Source organism: Narcine bancroftii, chromosome 1 (assembly GCF_036971445.1).
Source record: "Narcine bancroftii isolate sNarBan1 chromosome 1, sNarBan1.hap1, whole genome shotgun sequence".
In the NCBI taxonomy this organism is placed as follows: Eukaryota; Metazoa; Chordata; class Chondrichthyes; order Torpediniformes; family Narcinidae; genus Narcine; species Narcine bancroftii.
This window is the reverse complement of record NC_091469.1, coordinates 487,391,309-487,410,793: the sequence shown is the minus strand read 5'-3', so window position 1 is coordinate 487,410,793 and position 19,485 is coordinate 487,391,309. Positions and strand designations below refer to the sequence as shown.

General features: G+C 44.2%; 1 protein-coding gene across 12 annotated transcripts in view; it reads left to right on the top strand.

The window, feature by feature from the left end:
• LOC138751959 (protein mono-ADP-ribosyltransferase PARP10-like) overlaps window positions 1-19,485 on the top strand; it is a 73,956-nt gene that overhangs the window by 43,482 nt on the left and 10,989 nt on the right. For 11 of the 12 annotated variants that reach the window (XR_011350291.1, XR_011350290.1, XM_069914983.1 and 8 more), the window contains 2 exons: window positions 4,902-5,034; window positions 11,458-12,474. Coding sequence is in view for 10 of the 12 variants with exons in the window: in XM_069914983.1 (XP_069771084.1) it covers window positions 4,902-5,034; window positions 11,458-12,474 (1,150 nt within the window). In the remaining 2 variants the exon portion in view is untranslated. Of the gene's footprint in view, window positions 1-4,901; window positions 5,035-11,457; window positions 12,475-19,073; window positions 19,227-19,485 lie in introns of those variants that run through there. The other variant, XM_069914987.1, reaches the window with a different exon arrangement.

The following is a 19,485-nucleotide window of genomic DNA, read 5'->3' as shown; positions in this document are numbered from 1 at the left end:
GAGGGTTTTGCCAGTGATGTCCTGGGCTATGGCCACTCCTTTTGCAGGGCTTTCGGCTCAAGGGTATTGGTGTCCCCATACCAAGCCGTGATACAGCACACTTTCTAACACGCATCTGTAGAAATTTGCCAGGGTTTCTTTATTTAAATTTAAAAAAAAATTTTCACACTATGAACTACATTAATTAAAATACACACAAACATTTCTCTCTTGACTATATACAGTGTCATTTTCCCCCCTTCCTTCCCACCCCCTCCAAACCCATTAAACGTTCAACATATATAATACATTAAACCCATTAAACAATGTTGTCACACAATGAAAATAAACAAGGAAATTGTGTCATCTACTTTTACATACTGGGTCAGGTAATTTCGTCGTCTTCTCATTCTATCATTTGAGTGGGTGGAGGTCCGAGGCAAGCCCTCTCTGTTCTGTTCCATGTACGGTTCCCAAATTTGTTCAAATAATGTGACTTTATTTTTTAAGTTGTATGTTATATTTTCCAATGGAATACATTTATTCATTTCCATGTACCATTGCTGTACTCTCAGGCTCTCTTCCGATTTCCAAGTTGACATTATACATTTTTTTGCTACAGCTAAGGCTATCATAATAAATCTTTGTTTTGCTTCATCCAGTTTGAGGCCTAATTCTTTACTTCTTATATTACTTCGAAGAAAGATCTCTGGATTTTTTGGTTTGTTGCTTTTTGTGATTTTATTTAATACCTGATTTAGATCTTCCCAAAACTTTCTCACATGCCCAAATTTCCAATATATTTTCTCTTGTCGTATATCTCAGGAATTTTACTAAAACGGATCTTGGTTTTTGTTGTGTCTGTGGTTTTGGGGCTAATATTCTGTGTGCCCTTTCTATTTCCATTCCTTCCTGTATTTCTGGCATTCCTAGGACCCTGGGGATCCATTCTTTTATAAATTCTTTCATATCTTTGCCTTCTTCATCTTCCTTAAGGCCCACTATCTTTATATTGTTTCTCCTATTATAGGTTTCCATTATATCTATCTTCTGAGCTAACAACTCCTGCGTTTCTTTAACTTTTTTATCAGATTCTTCCAATTTCCTTTTTAAGTCGTCTACTTCCATTTCTACGGCTGTTTCTCGTTCTTCCACCTTGTCCACTCTTTTCCCTATTTCTGTCATGACCATCTCTAATCTACTCACTTTTTCTTCTGTACCTTTTATTCTTCTTTTTATTTCACTAAATTCTTGTGACTGCCATTCTTTTACTGCTTCCATATATTCTTGAAAATTTTTTTTATCCATGTACTGTCCCTTCCCTTCATCTTCCATCTCTCTGTGCAGAGCTTGATGCTCTCCCTCCTCTTCCCCTGTGTCCACTCTAGGACCTGTGTCCTCTACCTCTCTTCCTTGTATCTGTGTCTCTTCTGACTTTCTTATTGGGCTGTTCCTCGTGCATGTGCAGTTGCGCACCTCTGTTTGGCTCCGTGAGCCATCCTTGTAGTCCTGCATTCGGTGGGTCACAACCCTTTGGGGTTTCCACTGACCTCAGGGAGTGGGCTCCTCTTTCCATGGCGGGTCCCTGCTTCTTCGTACAGGTAAGGCCTTCACCTTTCTCTTCCGACATCTTTCCTTCTTCTTTTCTTCCCGTAGTTTTTGGCTTTTCTTTCTTTGGTGCCATTTCCTCCACACCTTTATTTTTTATTTGTCTGTTGTTGTTTGTTTGTGTGTCTGTGGCTTTGTTTTTTCTTCACTTTATTTCTTCTTTTGTGGAGAGGGCTGGTATTCTCCTACCGGCCACTACTCCATCACGTGACTCCAGTGGAAGATATTCATTTTAATGCAATTTACCCTTCCTATCAGTGTTAGTGGCAATTCTGTCCAATGTTCTAAGTCATCTTATAATTTCTTCATTAATGGCTGATAATTTAATTTGTACAGGTAGCCTAAATTATTATCTAATCTAATATCGGATTGCTTGTGTTTGCCACTTAAATGGTGATTCTTTCTTAAACTTTGTGAAATCCGCATTATTCATTGGCATTGCTTCTCTTTTCTTTGCGTTGATCTTGTTCCCCGACACTTCTCCATATTCCTTCAATTTCTTATGTAGTTCTTTTATTGTTTACTTTGTTTACATCTCATTTCCGCTTCCTCACCACCACCTTTCCCCTTTTCCCCATTTCCATTTCTCAGTTTTCTTTTTTTGAACGCACTGTATGACAATAATTCTAAAGCATAAAATATTTCAACCATTCCCACATCTGAAATTCCCTTAACCCCAAGTATTCTCCCCCCCCCCCCATATCTGAGTTCTGTTGGGCTTCCTGTTGCTGTTTTTCTTTCTTATCACTCCCTTTCCCGTTGCTTTCCTCTTCTTCCAGCTGAGAGCCCTGCTGTCGGGCCTCTCTCAGCTGGTCGCACTGTGTAAGTTCACTCCACAGCTGGGCCCCCCTCCCGTCGGTGTTTTCCTTTTCCTCGCGCATGCACAGTTGCGGACTTCTGTTTGGCTCAGTGAGCCATTTTTGCAGTCCCGTGGTCGGGAGGTCGCAACCCTGCGGGGTCTCCACTAATCTCGGGGAGCGGGCTCCTCTGTCCACGGCAGGTCCCTGCCTCTTCATGCAGTTAAGGCCTTCACCTTTCTCTTCTGGCGTCTTTCCTTTTTTTCCCCGTTGATTTTGGTTTTTCCTTCTTAGGTGCCATTTTCTTTCTTTTCTCCACACCATTATCTTTTATTTGTTGTGTTTTGTGTTTCTTGATCTTTGAATTTTCTTCACTTTATTTCTTTTCTAGAGAGGGCTGGCATTCTCCTACTGGCCACTACTCCATCACGTGACTCCTCCCCCCTCAATGTCTTGCTGATTAAACTTGCCCCATCAGGGTTCTCCAGATGATAACCTCTTTCTTTCAGGCTACCACGGAGTTCGTTTCTGTTCTTTTATTCCATGACAAACATCATACAGATAGCACTTCCAGCCATCTGCCACTCTGGAGCTTCTGTTTCAGTTCCAACAAACTTCTCCTGGCTTGTTACAGCTTTCTGTGTCACACACAGTCAAAGACTCTCTCTCTCTCTCTCTCTCTCTCTCTCTCTCTCTCTCTCTCTCTCTCTCTCTCTCTCTCTCACACACACACACAAACCTCCAGGCAGCATGTCTTTCTCTCTCTCACTTGCAAAACCCCTGATCTTCATCAAGTTCATCTGTTGTTTTAGGTAAACAATAACCTCTCAATGACCTTTCTTTGAAGAGGTATTTGGAGACGGCCTGTTTCTTGCTGTGCCTTTTAAACACAATAGTTCATAGTTCATTCATTCACTTCAATTAACAGCCACTTGTGAAATCTCCATAGCATTCTCCATAGTTTCTGTAAAGTCACTGAATATGAATTCTTCAGTATTTCAGATCTGTTTTAAAGTATGTGTATGTATGTAACGTACTCTATCTTTTCCAATTTATCTCCCAAAAATATTCCCAAGTATTCCATCACAGAACGGTGGGAGGAAACCCATGCCGACGCGGGGAGAACGTACAAACTCCTGACAGACAGCGTGGGATTCGAACCCTTGTCCCGATCGCTGGCGCTGTAAAGACATTGTGCTAACCGCCGTCCCATTCAGATATTACAGCACATTTTATACATAGTTCCCCTCATTTCAGGGCACCATAATGTTTGGGACATTGGGCTTCACAGGTGTCTGAGAGTACTCAGGGATGTTCAATGACTTCATTGGTGCGGTATAAGAGAGGTAGGCTTCTCAGCTTTTGATCACCACTGGAGTCTTGTTGCTATTTTATACCAGGACGAGAGTTTTACCAATGAAAGTCCAAGAAGTCATTGTGAGGCTGGATACAAGAATAAAACAGTAAGCGACATCACCCAAACCTTAGGATGACCAAAATCAACTGTTCGGAACATCATTAAGAAGGGTGAGTGTTCTGGTGAGCTCCGTAATCGCCAAGGAAGACGTCCCCCTGCTGATGACAGAACATTTCTCACCATAGAGAAGAAAACTCCCCGATCTCCGATCCGACAGATCAGAAGCATTCTTCAGGAGCCAGGTGTGGATGTGTGTCGATGACTACTGTCTGCAGAAGACTTCTTGCCAACCACTAGTTAGCCACAGAAACAGGAGGGCCAGCTCACAGTTTGCCAAGAAGTATTGAAAAAGCCTACAGCATTCTGGGGAAAAAAGGTATCGTGGACAGATGAGACCAAGATTAGCACGTATCAGAGTGATGGCAAGAGCAAAGTATGGAGGCCGTAAAGGAACTGCCCATGATCCGAATCATCCCACTTTTGCCACAGAGGATTGCAGCCTCTGTATTTCTGTTCATGACGTCTTCTGCAGCCCAGCTCTCTTATACCTGCTCCTACGAAGCAAGTAAAGATACCTGAGTACTCACAAACACCTGTGAAGCCAAATATCCCAAACATTCTGGGGGCCTGAACTGAGGGGAACTTTGAATAAAAAGGGCTGTGATTTCTACATGGCAAACCAAAATGTATTCAAATAACCTTAGAATAAAATTGGAAATGTGGACTTTAATTACACGTGAAATGTTTGATTACAAATTCAAAACTGAGGAGCACAGGGGCAAATCAAGAAAAATAGTGTCTTTGTTCTAAACATTCTGGAGGGCTCTGTGCAAACCTGAGAATTTTTTTGTATGTGATATACATGTACTGTTTTCATAATTTCCCACACCCCTCCCCTCCATCTGGCTGCCCTGTCACCCATTGCCCCTCCTTGTCGCCCTCTTGCCCTGCCGTCCTGCCCATTCTCTCCGTGCCATCTACTATCCGGTGCCTAGCTGGTGACTCCAGTGGAAATGCCATCCCACGTGCGATCACTCTGCACGTGTCCCGCCCCCTCCCACCTCACCGTGTCTCACCCTGGGCTTGCCTTCTCTCTACAGCACCCCCTGGAAACCCAAAAGAACCAGGGGACGCCGAGGTTCGAGAGATACCTTTCCACCTTCACAGAGCTGCCGGTGTCGCGGGGGCAGCCAGCGGATATCACCACATCAAAGGAAGACACCCCAGATCTCGGTAAGCACGTCTGAGTTTTCACAGATGAGAGGCAAGCAATCACCCAGCAAGGAAATCCAGTTCGTGCTTCACAGCCATCAATCTATACAATGGGGGAGCAGAATTGAGACATTCAGCCCATTCAATCTGCCTCATCATTCAAATCATGGCTGATTTTATTTTTCCACTCAACCCCCACCTTTGTCACCCTGACTGATCAAGAACCTATCAATCTCTGCAATAAATCTACCCAATGTCACCATATCTGGGACGAGCGGCAAGGGAACCATGATTTCCCAAAAGACATTTGGACAGATGTACGGACAGCAAAAACACAAATGCTGGAGGAACTCACCAGGTCTCACAACGTCCATAGGAGGTAAAGATACATAACTGATGTTTCAGTCAAGGGATGTTGAGGCCTGATTGTCGGTAAGATATCCCTACCTCCTACGTATGCTGCAAATCCGGCTAAGTTCCTCCAGCATTTCTGCGTTTTAACTGCTATCACACTGTCCACCGACTTCCATGTTTCACTACAGATGTACGGTTAGGATGGGGTTCGAAGGATGCGGGCTCAAATGCAGGCGAATGGGATGAACCCAAAATGTCAGCTTGGTTAGCATGGTTGGTTGGGCTGAATGGTCTGTTCTGTGCTGCGTGGCTCCGAGTCAAGTTCAAGCTTATCGTCACATGAAGTGACATAAAGATAAAAAGGTTTGGTTTGCGTCCTGCGAAAAAAACGCAGTGTAGAGTTACAGTTGCAACAGAGCAAAGGCAACTGTGGTGGGGTTCATTCAGGAGCCTGATAACAGCAGAACAGAAACTGCCCTTGAACCCCTGGTGGTGCATAATTTCATACTCATGACTCTTCTTCCTGACGGGAGGGGGTGAAGAGAGTGTGGCCAGGGTAGGATGAGACTTTTAATGTGTTGCATGCATTTCTGAGTGTAGACATCTGCCTTGTACTTGCTGCTACTTAGCTAGTTTTCCCCCGCCCTATCCCCAGTTTATCCAGCAGTTTGTTTGAGTTTAAGATTCTAGCTCTGCTGTCTGGTGTGCATTTACATGACCCTCCCGCCCGTGGGCTGGATCCTGGGGAGAATAGCATACAGTGATGCCAAACCGTCCATTGACCTGCACTGACTTGCCAACCAGTCCCACCGTGACCTGGTGCACGTCTACTCCATGCTGGCGTCAGTCCTCTGCCTATTGAATGAGAACCCTAGTAAACAACATACTCTCAGGGTGGGTCTCTGTCTGGGACGGGAACTGTGCCACTCAAGTCTACAAGGAAATGCAGAGGGTTTTCATAGTAGCTCAGACCATCACACAGGCTGCCAAGACCTCTGCTGCCTGTGCTCTCCTCCTCCCTATCACCTGCCACCCTGTTGCCCCCTCTCCCTTCATTTTATCTGAAACTTCAGTTATCCTTTAGATCTCATGGATGCTGTGTGACCTGCCAAGTTTATCCGGCATGTTTGTGTATTGCACTTGACCCCAGTGTCCGCAGATTTTCACATTCACGTTTAACTCTGTATCTCCGGGCATTGTACTTTGTATGAGATGTCCAACAGGCCTGCTCACTAAACAGACTATGATAAGAAATAGGAGCGGGAGTAGGTCATTTTGGCCCATCGAGCCTGCTCCGTCATTTAATATCTTTCTGCCCTCACAGTTTTAGTCACCTAACTACAGGAAAGATAACAATAAACTAGAAGGAGTGCAGAGAAGATATGCAAGGATATTATCTAGAACAGGAGCTGAGTTCCAGGAAGAGGTTAGGACTTTATTCCCTGGAGCGTAGAAGAATGAGGGGTGATTTGATCGAGGAATTTAAAATGATAAGGGGGACAGACAGAGGAAATGTAGGTCGGCTTTTTCCATGGAGGGTGGGTGAGATACAAACCAGAGGACATGGTTTAGGGGGAACATGAGGGGGGGACTTCTTCACACAGAGAGTTGTGGGGGTGTGGAACGAGCTGCCAGCTGAGGTGGTGAATGTGGGGTCAGTTTTAACATTTAAAATGAATTTGGGCAGTTACATGGATGGGAGGGGTTTGGAGGGTGTCCTGGGTAAACTTGTACCTCTCACTTTGTTCGTTTTAGATTGGTCACAGTGTTCGAGCTACCGAAAGAAAATAGACACACACACCGAGAGCAGTTCAGTTTATACAAATGTTTATTACAAATTCAAAAGCTGATTTCAAACTACAATATGCAAGCCCTTCCCAACTATACTTATTAACGCCTGGACTGGTCCCAACTGCCAAAGTGAGGCAACAACTGCACACTTGTGGTGGGTTGTCAGGGCACTGGTAGCAGCTTCTCCACCTCCCCTGACGGGGACGTTGGCTGGACTCTAGAAGTTCTTCTTCTTGCTGAGAGATGTTTCCACCTCTCGGAGAGTCTCCAACTTCAGCAGCGGGACCATGGCTTATATTACCCAAAAACTGCTTACCCAAGCACCTATTCCCAGCAGAGCAAGAAAGATAAGCGAGCAAGCTAGCATGCTAGGCTACTAACGAATAACATAATTTTTAGCTTATCACTTTGAATACAATGGTTTATTTTGCATCAAGGCTAGGCCTCTGACAGTCTGTGACCAAAACAAGCAGGAAGATTAAATGTTCTTGGTACACACATGTCAATAGACAATAGACAATAGGAGCTGGAGTAGGCCATTTGGCCCGTCGGGCCAGCACCGCCATTTTAGATCATGGCTGATCATTACCATCAGTACCCCTTTCCAGCCTTATCCCCATAACCCTTAACTCCGTTACCCACAAGAGTCTTATCTAACTCTCTTTTGAACGTAGTCAGCGAATCCGCCTCTACCACCCTCTGTGGCAGAGCATTCCACAGATTCACACTTCTCTGGGTAAAAAAATGCTTTCTCATCTCCGTCCAAAAGGGCCTCCCCTGTATTCTTAAACTATGCCCTCTAGTCCTCGTCTCCCCCATCATTGGGAACAAGTAATCAGACTTCACCTTGTCTATCCCCCTGATAATTTTGTATACCTCAATCATGTCCCCCCTCATCCTTCTAAACTCCAATGGATACAAGTCCAGTTTTTCTAGCCTTTCAGCATATGTCAACCCCGCCATCCCTGGAACTAACCTTGTAAATCTGCGCTGCACACCCTCTATAGCTAGTATGTCCTTCCTCAAGTTTGGAGACCAGAACTGGACGCAATACTCCAGGTGGGGTCTCACCAGGGCCCTGCATAACTGCAGAAGGGCGTCTCTGTTCCTATACTCCAATCCCCTCTTTATGAAAGCCAACATTCCATTTGCCTTCTTTACAGCTTTCTGAACCTGCATGCTAGTCTTCAGTGACCGGTGAACAAGTACACCCAGATCCATTTGCACTTCCCCACTCCCTAGCTTGTCTCCATTTAAATAATACTCAGCTTTCCTATTACTCCCCCCAAAATGAATAACCTCACATTTGTTCACATTGAAATTCATCTTCCATTTAGCCGCCCACTCCTCCAGCCTGTCCAAGTCCCTCTGCATTTTCTTTACATCCTCCTCACACCCCACACCGCCACCCAGTTTAGTGTCATCTGCAAATTTGCTCATGTTATTCACAATCCCCTCATCCAAATCATCAACATAAACTACAAACAACTGAGGACCCAACACCGATCCCTGAGGCACTCCACTCGTCACATCCTGCCATTCTGAAAAAGACCCATTCACTCCAACCCTTTGTTTCCTATCTCTTAACCAATTTCCTATCCATGTCAGCACCTTACCTCCAATACCATGCTCCCTGATCTTGCCCACTAGACTCCTGTTCGGTACCTTATCAAAGGCCTTCTGGAAGTCCAAATACACCACATCCACTGGCTCTCCCAAGTCCACCCTCTTTGTCACATCCTCGAAAAATTCCAGAAGGTTGGTCAAGCATGACTTACCCTTAAGGAATCCATGCTGACTAGCCCTTATACTATTATTTCTGCCTAAGTGTTCTGGTATTACTCCTTTTATGATGGACTCCAATATCTTCCCCACCACTGATGTCAGGCTAGCCGGTCTATAATTTCCCGTTTTCTCCCTCCCTCCTTTCTTAAAAAGCGGCACCACATCAGCCACTCTCCAATCCTCAGGGACCTCCCCGGAATCTATGGAACTTTGGAAAATGTCGACCAGTGCCTCCACAATTTCCATAGCCACCTCTTTAAGGACCCTGGGGATTTATCAGCCCTCAGTCCCAACAATTTACTCATAACCTCCTGCTTCTGGATCCGGATATCCATTAGATCCCCTACCTCCCCAGTAAAGTTCCCCAAGTCTCTTGGTACCGCATGACCACTACCCCCTAACTGACTATAACCTATATCCTCCTTGGTGAAGACATTTGCAAAGTATTTGTTAAATTCCTCTGCCATCTCCTTGTTTCCGGTAATAATTTCACCCTTGCCCATTTTCAAAGGGCCAATTTTAGACCGAACCAATTTCTTCCTCTTCACATACTTAAAAAAGCTTTTGCTATCCTCCGCAATATTATCTGCTAATTTCCTCTCGTACTTCATTTTCCCGTCTCTTATGGCTTTCTTAGTTACCCTCTGATATTCCTTGAAGGTTTCCCAATCCTCTAATTTCCCACTCCGCTTCGCTATCCTATACTTACTCCCTTTGGATTTGATATTACACTTGATTTCATTAGTTAGCCATGGCTGCCATTTGCATCTCCTAGAGCCTTTCCTCCACTTTGGAATAAATTTGTCCTGAATCCTGTGAAAAATGTCCATAAAAACCTGCCATTTTTCCCCAGTTGTCCTCCCAGCTAGTGTATCTTCCCATTTTATTTTGGATAGCTCCTCCCTCATAGCTGCAAAATTCCCTTTATTTAACTGAAGTACAGATGCTTCCGACTTCCTTTCCATTTCCCTTTCTAATTGCAGCTTAAAAGTAACCATACCATGGTCACTATTCCCTAATGGCTCCCCTACATCAAGGTCACTTATTAAGTCTGCGTCGCTGCACAGCACCCAGTCCAGAATCGACTTCTCCCTGGTAGGTTCCTCCACTAGCTGTTCCAAGAAAGTATCTCGTAGACATTCTATAAACTCGCTCTCTTGTGTTCCTGCCCCCGTCTGATTATCCCAGTCCACCTTCATGTTGAAGTCCCCCATAACTACCGTATTGCTACCACTTTGACATGCCACTCTTAATTCCTGATTTATACTACTACCGATATCTGAGCTACTTTTCGGAGGCCTGTAAATGACCCCCATTATATTCCTCTTGCCCTTGCAATTTCTTAATTCAATCCAAACAGACTCTACCTCACCTGTTTCAATGTCCTTCCTTTCAAACGTCTGAATCTCATTTCTTACCAACAGAGCTACCCCACCTCCTCTTCTTAACTTTCTGTCCTTTCTAAAGGACGTGTACCCTGGAACATTTATTTCCCAATCCTGCCCTTCCCGCAGCCATGTCTCCGTTATTCCGACAATGTCATAACCTCCCATCGCCATTTGCGCCTCAAGCTCATCCATTTTATTCCTTACACTCCTTGCATTCATACACAATACCTTGATGCCATACCTCCTTTCTCCCTCCACCTTGGTTCTTGGTTCATTCGTTCTTATTCTCCTATCACTTTTAGTTCCCTTATTCCTTATTGTTTCACCGTCTATCGGAACCACCCCTATATTCTCTCTCCTATCTACTTCCCTATCAGTCCTGTTCCCTTCCCCCTGCCAAATTAGTTTAAATCAGCTCCGACAGCTTTATTAAACCTAACTGCCAGTATATTGGCCCCCTTCGCATTCAGGTGTAAACCATCCCTCCTATATAGGTCCCGTCTTCCCCAGAAGAGATCCCAATGGTCAATGAACCTGAATCCCTGCACTCTGCACCATTCCCTCAGCCACATGTTTAATCTCTTGATTTTATTATTCTTGCCCCCACCCTCGCACAGTACAGGAAGACAACTGCATCTCTGGTCCCTCGGTGGAATTTAGCTTATGTCAGCTGATTCTAAAACACAAGCAGGTTCTCAGCCTTGCAGAACCCAGAGCTGCAAATTAAAAAAAACAGGTTAGAATCTTCCATTACAGAGGGGATATGGACTGGGTGCAGGTCAGTGGGACTAGCAGAAAAATGGTTCAGCATGGACTAGAAGGGCCGAAGGGGCCTGCTTCTGTGCTGCAATGTTCTGATCTGATGATAGGCTTATCTCCAGCTACCTGCTTTATCCCCACATCCCCTAATACCCCTACTATGTAAAAATGTATCCTTAAATATGTTTACTGAGGTCGCCTCCACTGCTTCAACGAGTAGCATGTTCCAGAGACTTACCACCCTCTGGGGAAAAGCAGAGATTTCCTCTGGATATGTGACAACAAAATTGAATATTGCCCATCTTATGACATCAGGTGACTACTACTTGGCAGAAAAATGAATCTAAAAAGTTATTTCTGTTTGCAGACAAGATCCGAACTTTGCTTGCATCCATCAAAGACACTGATCAGGAAAGGAAGGGGAAAGTTGGGACCATGGTGACTTCCCGAAGAACGGCAGGTGGCAGTGAGAATGATTCGGACGAGGAAGATATCTACACAGACCCTTGGGGGAATGGTCTAGAGGAAGGTCCCCTTGACAATGGCATCTGGCAGCTGGAGGAGGGAGACGACGACAAGAACAACAACGCATGTGGGGTGACCTCTGAACTGGTGGATTCTGATGACGATGCCCAGTTGTACCTTGCCCTCCAGTACTCCATGGACAGCAGGCGACTGCATTCCAAAGAGGAGGAAGATTTTCAGAAAGCCCTCAAACTTTCTAAGATGGATATCAGTCCAGAGGGCAGCGACCGGGAGCGCACAGCCCAGGTGTTGAGCATCGAGACCTCTGGGCTGGAAGAGGCCATCAAGCTGTCCATGGCCGACGCCATCCTTGCCTCCAATACTGCCCACATGACCATCTACGGAAGTGCCGAGCTGGATTTTGACCAGCTAAAGGGTGAATTGGAGCGGATGGTCGAGTCGCTGGTGTGCGAGAAGTTTGTGTGGCACACCTGCTTCCAAGACCTCCCCAGCGATCACAGGAGTTATCTGGAGTACCTCCAGTGGAAGCACGCTGTTGCCATCGACAGACGAGGGAGGCAACTTGTGTTGTGTGGGTTCAGGCCCTATGTCGAGGCCGCCGCGGAGAGAGTCAACTGGCTGGTGGACTGGGTCGTCGGGGACCAGGAGGCAGCGACTGAAGAGGCCTCTGTAGCCCAGGTGGCCCAGTGGGTGAGGCACAGCCAGCAGGGAGTAGCCATTCCTTACACGTCGAAAGCCAATGCTTTCATGGAGAAAGCGTTTCAACAGAAGCAGAAGAAGGTGGACGTGATGTTTGACAACAAGCCCTACATCCTTGACTTTGAACAAATGAAGGAATATAACATTGGGGCAGCTGAAACCCTCTTGATTGAGAGGAGGACTCTGAATAGACCAACTGGTAAGTAGACTTTCAGTCTCACCTGAGAATTTTTTAATTCAGACATACAGCATGGTAACAGGCCATTTCAGCCCATGAGCCCGTGCCGCCCAATTTACACCCAATTAACCCTATAACCTCTGTGTTTCAAACGGTGGAAGGATACTGGATCCTTGGGGGGGGGAAAACGTACAAGCTCCTCACAGAAAGCACGGGACTTGAACCCCAGTCCTGATCACTGTAAAGGCGTTGCGCTAATCGAGGAGCCAACTATGCCACCCTCAATGGGATTATTGTCATACACGTATGTGGAGCTTCGTCCTTTTCTCGGTTCAGACATTGGGAATAACTTCAGACCCAACCAACTTCAAACTTGAAAGTGGTGCCACAGGTGTAAAGAGAGCTTTTGGCATGTTGGCCTTCATAAATCAAAGTATTGAGTAGAGGAGTTGAGATGTTGAACTTGCTGAAGCCAAATTTGGAATATTGTGTTCAGGTTTGGTCACCTAACTACAGGAATGATATCAGTAAGATAGAAAGGGTGCAGAGAAGGTTCACTAGGATGTTGCCCGATCATCAGGAACTGAGTTAAACAGGTCAGGACTTTATTCCCTGGAGCATTGAGGAATGAGGGGAGATTTGATCGAGGTATTTAAAATTGAGGGGGCAGACAGAGTAAATGTAGATAGGCTTTTCCATTGAGGGTAGGTGAGATACAAACAGAGGAAATGGGTTAATAGTGAAAGGGGGAAACTCCTTCACCCAGAGAGTGGTGGGAGTCTAGAATGAGCTGTCAGCTGAATGCGGGCTCAATTTTAACATTGAAGAATTTGGACAGGTACATGGAGGGGAGAGGTATGGAAGGCTATGGACTGGGTGCAGGTCAGTGGGACAAGGCAGAATAATGGAACAGCACAGACTAGAAGGGCCGAATGGGTCTATTTCATTGCTGCATTGTTCTTTGGTTCCATTCATAAGCTTGCTTTGCTCAGTTGATATTCAGAGTCTCATTGAGATATCTCTAACCAAGTGAACCCCGATCAAGGGTCCGAGGCTGCTTCTGAAACATCAGTGGTCAGGTACACTTGCATATTTTGGCCAGACACCCTTGATTCGGGGTTCACGACTACCTTGTGCTGCTGGTATGTCCAGTCTCAGTCTTGAGCACCTCAGCCTTGATCAGCTCAGCGGGCAGTAATCAGAACGGCGCTGTCAAATCCTCTGCAGCCATTGTACGCATAATTTGTGACCAATGTGCAGATAATAAAATTCATTAAGCCATTTAACAGGTGCTATAAGTCAGTTCCTATGGACCCTTATGCACGTAATAAAGCTGGTTAAGATGAAATTAGGTAGTTCAAAGCTGCAAACAAGTTTAAACATATCCCAATCCTTAATTCCTCATGTACATGTGCACCGCTTGCTCCGTGTCTCTCTCAGCATGTTTCCCTTACCACCGATCATTCCCTTGGTACCTACCTAATCGATACAATGGACTCTGGAATGGTCCTGGCGGTCTGGAAAATCGAAAATGTCCGGGAGGGAGGCAGCGGAAAGGAAATTTATTGACTGGTTAGCCTGATGTCAGTATTTGGGAAGACGTTGGAGCCGATTGTCAGGGATGAGGTCGTGGACCACACGACAAGATAGGCCAAAGCCAACGTTATTTCCTTGAGGGAAAATCGTGCCAGACAAACCTATTGGAATTCTTTGAAGAAGTGACCAGCAGGCTGGATAAAGGAGATGCAGTGGACGTTGTGCATTTGGATTTTCAGAAAGCCATTGATAAGGTGCCATACATAAGGCTACTTAACAAGGTAAGAGCCCATGGTAGGACAGGAAACAGACTAGCCTGGGTAGAGCATTGGCTGATTGACAGGAAACAGAGATTTGGAATACAGGGATCTTGTTCTGGTTGGCTGTCAGTTGCTATTGGTGTTCGACTGAGTTCGGTGTTGGGGCTGCTTCTTTTTACTTTGTGTGTCAATTATTTGGATTTTGGAACAAATGGCTTTGTGGCCACGTTTGCAGACAATACAAAGGTAGGTGGAGGAGTAGGTAGTGTAGAGGAAACGGAGGCTGCAGAAAGACAATGGGCAGACAAAATACGTCCGAGCGTGTCCAGTCATGCACTTTGGTAGAAACTTTTTAAAAGGGTAAGATGATTGAAAATTCCCAGGTGCAAAGGGAGTCCTTGTGCAGCATGGCCTGAAGGTAAACTTGCAGATTGGGTCGGTGGTGAAGAGGAATCGAATACAAGAGCAGGGATGTGATGTTGAGGCTTTAAAAGGCTCTGGTCAGACCTCACTTGGGATATGGGGAACAGTTTTGGGCTCCTCATTTAAGGAAGGATGTGCTGATGTTGGAGAGGGTTCAGAGGAGGTTCACAAGGATGATTCTGGGAATGAAAGGATTATATGAGAAGCGTTTGACGGCTCTTGGCCTGTACTCATCGGAACTTAGAAGATTGGGCAAGGAACGAACAGATGGAGTACAAAGTTTGTGATCATTATTACAAAACAAGTTAATAAAATGATGATGAAATAGATCTTAAAAGGGTAAGATTGTGAAGTATAGTTATCAGGTCATATTTCACAAACATCTCATTTGCCATGGAAGCGTAGTAGACTTCATGTCTGCAATTGGCTTTGCAGAAACAATGGAAGGGCTTGTGAGAGTTTCACAAGTCAGTCTTTTTAAAAAAAATTTTATTTTTCGCACTTTGAACCATATTAATCAAAATACACATAAACATTTCCCTCTTGAATATACAGTCATTTTCTCCCCATTTTCCCCCTCTCTTCCCTCTCTCCTTCCCACCCCCCTCCAAACCCATTAAACGCTCAACATATACATTAAGCAATGTCATCACACAATGAAAATAAACAAGAAAATTGTGTCATCTACTGTTACACACTGGGTCAGTTCATTTCGTCGTCTTCTCATTCTATTTTAGGGGGTGGAGGTCCGCGGTAGGCCCTCTCAGCTATGTTCCATGTACGATTCCCAAATTTGTTCAAATAATGTGACTTTATTTTTTAAATTATATGTTATTTTTTCCAATGGAAAACATTTATTCATTTCCATGTACCATTGCTGTACTCTCAGGCTCTCTTCCGATTTCCAAGTTGACATTATACATTTTTTTGCTACAGCTAAGAGATATCATAATAAATCTTTGTTGCGCTTCATCCAGTTTGAGGCCTAATTCTTTACTTCTTATATTACTTAGAAGAAAGATCTCTGGATTTTTTGGGATGTTGCTTTTTGTGATTTTATTTAATACCTGGTTTAGATCTTCCCAAAACATTTCCACTTTCTCACACGCCCAAATTGCATGTACTGTTGTTCCCGTTTCCTTCTTACAGCGAAAACATCTGTCTGATACTGTTGGGTCTCATTTATTTAACTTTTGGGGCGTGATATATAACCTGTGTAATCAATTATATTGTATCATGCGTAACCTCATGTTTATTATATTCTTCATAGTTCCAGAACATAACATTTCCCATATTTCATTTTTATCTTTGTTTAGATCTTTTTCCCACTTTTGTTTGGGTTTACAGCTTATTTCATCAATTTCTTTCTCTTGCAGCTTGATGTACATGTTTGTTATAAATCTTTTAATTATCATGGTGTCCGTAATCAAATATTCAAAGCTGCTTCCTTCTGGTAACCTCAGTCTGTTTCCCAATTTGTCCTTCAAGTAGGTTTTCAGTTGGTGGTATGCAAACATTGTACCGTGAGTTATACCATATTTATACTTCATTTGTTCAAAAGATAATAATTTATTTCCCAAAAAACAATTTTCTATTCTTTTAATTCCTTTTCTCTCCCATTCTCTAAAGGAAAGGTTATCTATTGTGAAAGGGATTAGTTGATTTTGCGTCATTAATAATTTTGGTAGTTGGCAATTTGTTTTTTTTTCATCTACCTGAATCTTCTTCCATATGTTGAGTAAATGGTGAACTATATTGCAGCAGCTTTTCATCCCACTTATAAAGTATATGTTCTGGTACCTTCTCCTCTATTTTATCTAGGTCTATCTTGGTCCAATCTGGTTTTTCCCTTGTCTGATAAAAGTCTGATAGAATTGTGCTGCTGTATAATAATTTTTAAAGTTTGGTAGCTGCAAACCACCTTGTTTGTACCTCTGTTAATTTATCTAACGCCATCTAATTTATCATCCTCAGTTTCCCCTCTTTCCATAAGAATTTCCTTATTATTCTCTTTAGTTCATTGAAGAATTTCTCTGTTAAGGGAATTGGTAACGATTGAAATAGGTATTGTATCCTTGGGAAGGTATTCATTTTAATGCAATTTACCCTCCCTATCAGTGTTAGTGGTAAATCTTTCCAATGTTCTAAGTCATCTTGTAATTTCTTCATTAATGGCTGATAATTTAATTTGTATGGATGGCCTAGATTATTATCTAGAACAAGTCAGTCTTAATGGACCAGCATGTTTGAACAGTGTCCAGGCTCAAGAACTGAGAAATCCTTTGCTGCGAGACTGGTGCCAAAGTTTTAAATTTCTGGTTGAAGTTTGTTGTCCTAAGTGGGGCCATGTGATTTTGCAAACAGAGAGGGACAGAGAGCATTCTGCAGCAGTTTGTGGTGAAGGCTTCAAGTTGGCAGACCTGCCTGCCGCACGATCCCCATTTCAAGATGGGCTTTGAGTTCTGAGTTCAGCCTGTTCTAAAGCTCTAGTCAATTACAGAGGTTGTGGCTGGTTATTGTGTTTCTCCTGGAATGGAGGAAAAAGAACTCCTTGTGGAAACCTGGAAAAACCCAAGAGGGGGCAAGTTTCTTCAGTAGGACACTTCAGTTGCTGATTGAAGGAGATCAGTTTGTGTGTCCGACGAACAATGAATATTTCTCTGAAACCAACAAAGACCTTCCTGAGTTGTAACCACTTAGGTTAAAGCACCACTGCCTGGTGAATATAATATCTGTTTAATCCTGTGCCCAGTGTGGAAGATTGCCTGATGCCAATGAACTTGGAGAAGTGAACAGTGAGTGATTGGACGGTGAAACCAAGAACTTTCCTGAATGCACAAACAATACTTAGAATTAGAAGGGGGGGGGTGCGGTTAAGCTAAGTTGATAGTAACAAGTTAAGTATTGGGTAAATTCTGTGTAAAGAAAAGAAAACCAGTTTTGTTTAAGTAGCCGTTGTCTTGGTGAATTTCTGTTGCTGCTCGTTTTTCAGTCCTTTGGGCTCATAACAATGATGTACTTTGGTGGAAGGAATAAAGGTGTAGACTGATTTACTAAACGGGCAAACAGTCCATTTAGAAAATAGCCTGCGCCTTTATTCAGAGGGACTTGGGAGTCCTCGTGAAGGTCAACTTGCATGTAGAGTCGGTGGTAAGGAAAGCAAATGGAGAGCTAGCATTCATTTCTAAAGGGAGAAAATAGAAAGTCTCAACCTCGAATCTCTGCTTTTATAAAGTGTTGGTCAAGCCACACTTGCAATAGTGAGAGCAGTTTTGGGCTTCTTATCTTAGGAAGGATGAGATGGAGATGGTCCAGAAGAGGTTGACATGAATGGTCCCTGACTGAAAGGGTTTTCATATGGCGAATATTTGAAGACCCTGGGATTGCTCTCACAGGAGTTTAGAAGAACGGGGGGGGGGGGGGGGGGGGAGCAGGTGAAGGGGCGGTACGGTTGGTGTAGCAGTTCGTGCCATGCTGTTACAGTGCCAGCGATTGAGACCAGGGTTTGAAACCTACACTAAGGAGTTTTTATGTTCTCCCCTTGTCTCCATGGGCTTCCTCTAGGTGCTCTGGTTTACTCCCACCGTTCAAAATCTTCGGGTGTTGTCGGTCAATTTGGTGTAATTGGGTGGCACGGAATCGTGGGCTGAAAGGGCCTCTTAATGAGCTGTATGTCTAAATTTAAAATTTTTTAAAAAGTTAAATAAAAGAATTAAAAATTCTAATTGAAACCCATCGAATACTGAGAGGCCTGGATAGAGTGGATGTGGAGAGGATATTTCCAACGGTGTGGGGGGAAGGATCTGGGGCTGGGGGCACAGCCTCGATACAAAAACGTCCCTTTGGAACAGAGATGAGGAGGAACTTCTTTACCCAGAAGGCGGTGAATCTGTGGATCTCGTTGCTGTGGGTGGCTGTGGAGGCCAAGTCATTGGGGTTAGGTAGGTTCTTGATCAGGAAGGAATTCCAGGGTTACAGGATGAAGGCATGAGAAGGGTTAAAAGGATAATAAATCAGCCATGATGGAATGGCGGGCAGACTTGATGGGCCGAATGGCCTAATTCTGATCCTATGTCTAATAGCTAATTCTTTAAAGTACTAGAAGATGGAACATTCCAGCACAGTATAGGCCCTTCAGCCCACGATGTTGTGCTGACCTCCTGAACAATCTAACCCTTCCCTACCTCACACCCATAGCCCTCTATTTTGTCTTACATCCATGTGACTCAGAGTCTTCTAAATGTCCCTATTCTACCAGCCTCCAGCAATGCATTCCAGGCAATTTACAGCAGGAAGTTTTGTGTAATATTGCATGTTCTCTACTATTAAATGTAATAAGGCAATCTTGAAAACTTGCCTCTGACTTCCCCCTGCCAACTTTCCTCCACTCGCATTAAACAGATGGTCTGGGGGGAAAAGGTGCTGGCTATCAACCCTGTCTGTGCTACTCATAATCTCATGCACTTCCAAATAAGTCCTCCCTCATCCTTCGTCGCTCCAAAGAGAGAAGCCCCGGCTCTGTCAACCTTGCTTGATAAGACACGTTCTCCCGTCGAGGCAAAATCCTGGTGAGTCTCCTCTGCACTCTCTCCAGAGCTTTCACACCCTGTTATTTAAGAACACTGTTGAGAATTTTTGTAGCCTTTGCTGTCTGCCCATGGATGTCCCTCCCTGTTAGTATCAAGATATCTCCATGGAGAAATTAAGAAAGGGTGTCGAATGATAGGAAGCAAAGTAAATGGCTGCAGAGAGGGTTGACAATTTGAGTAGGTCAGGGAGCATCTGTGCAGTGAGAAACACAGCTGGTTGGGCA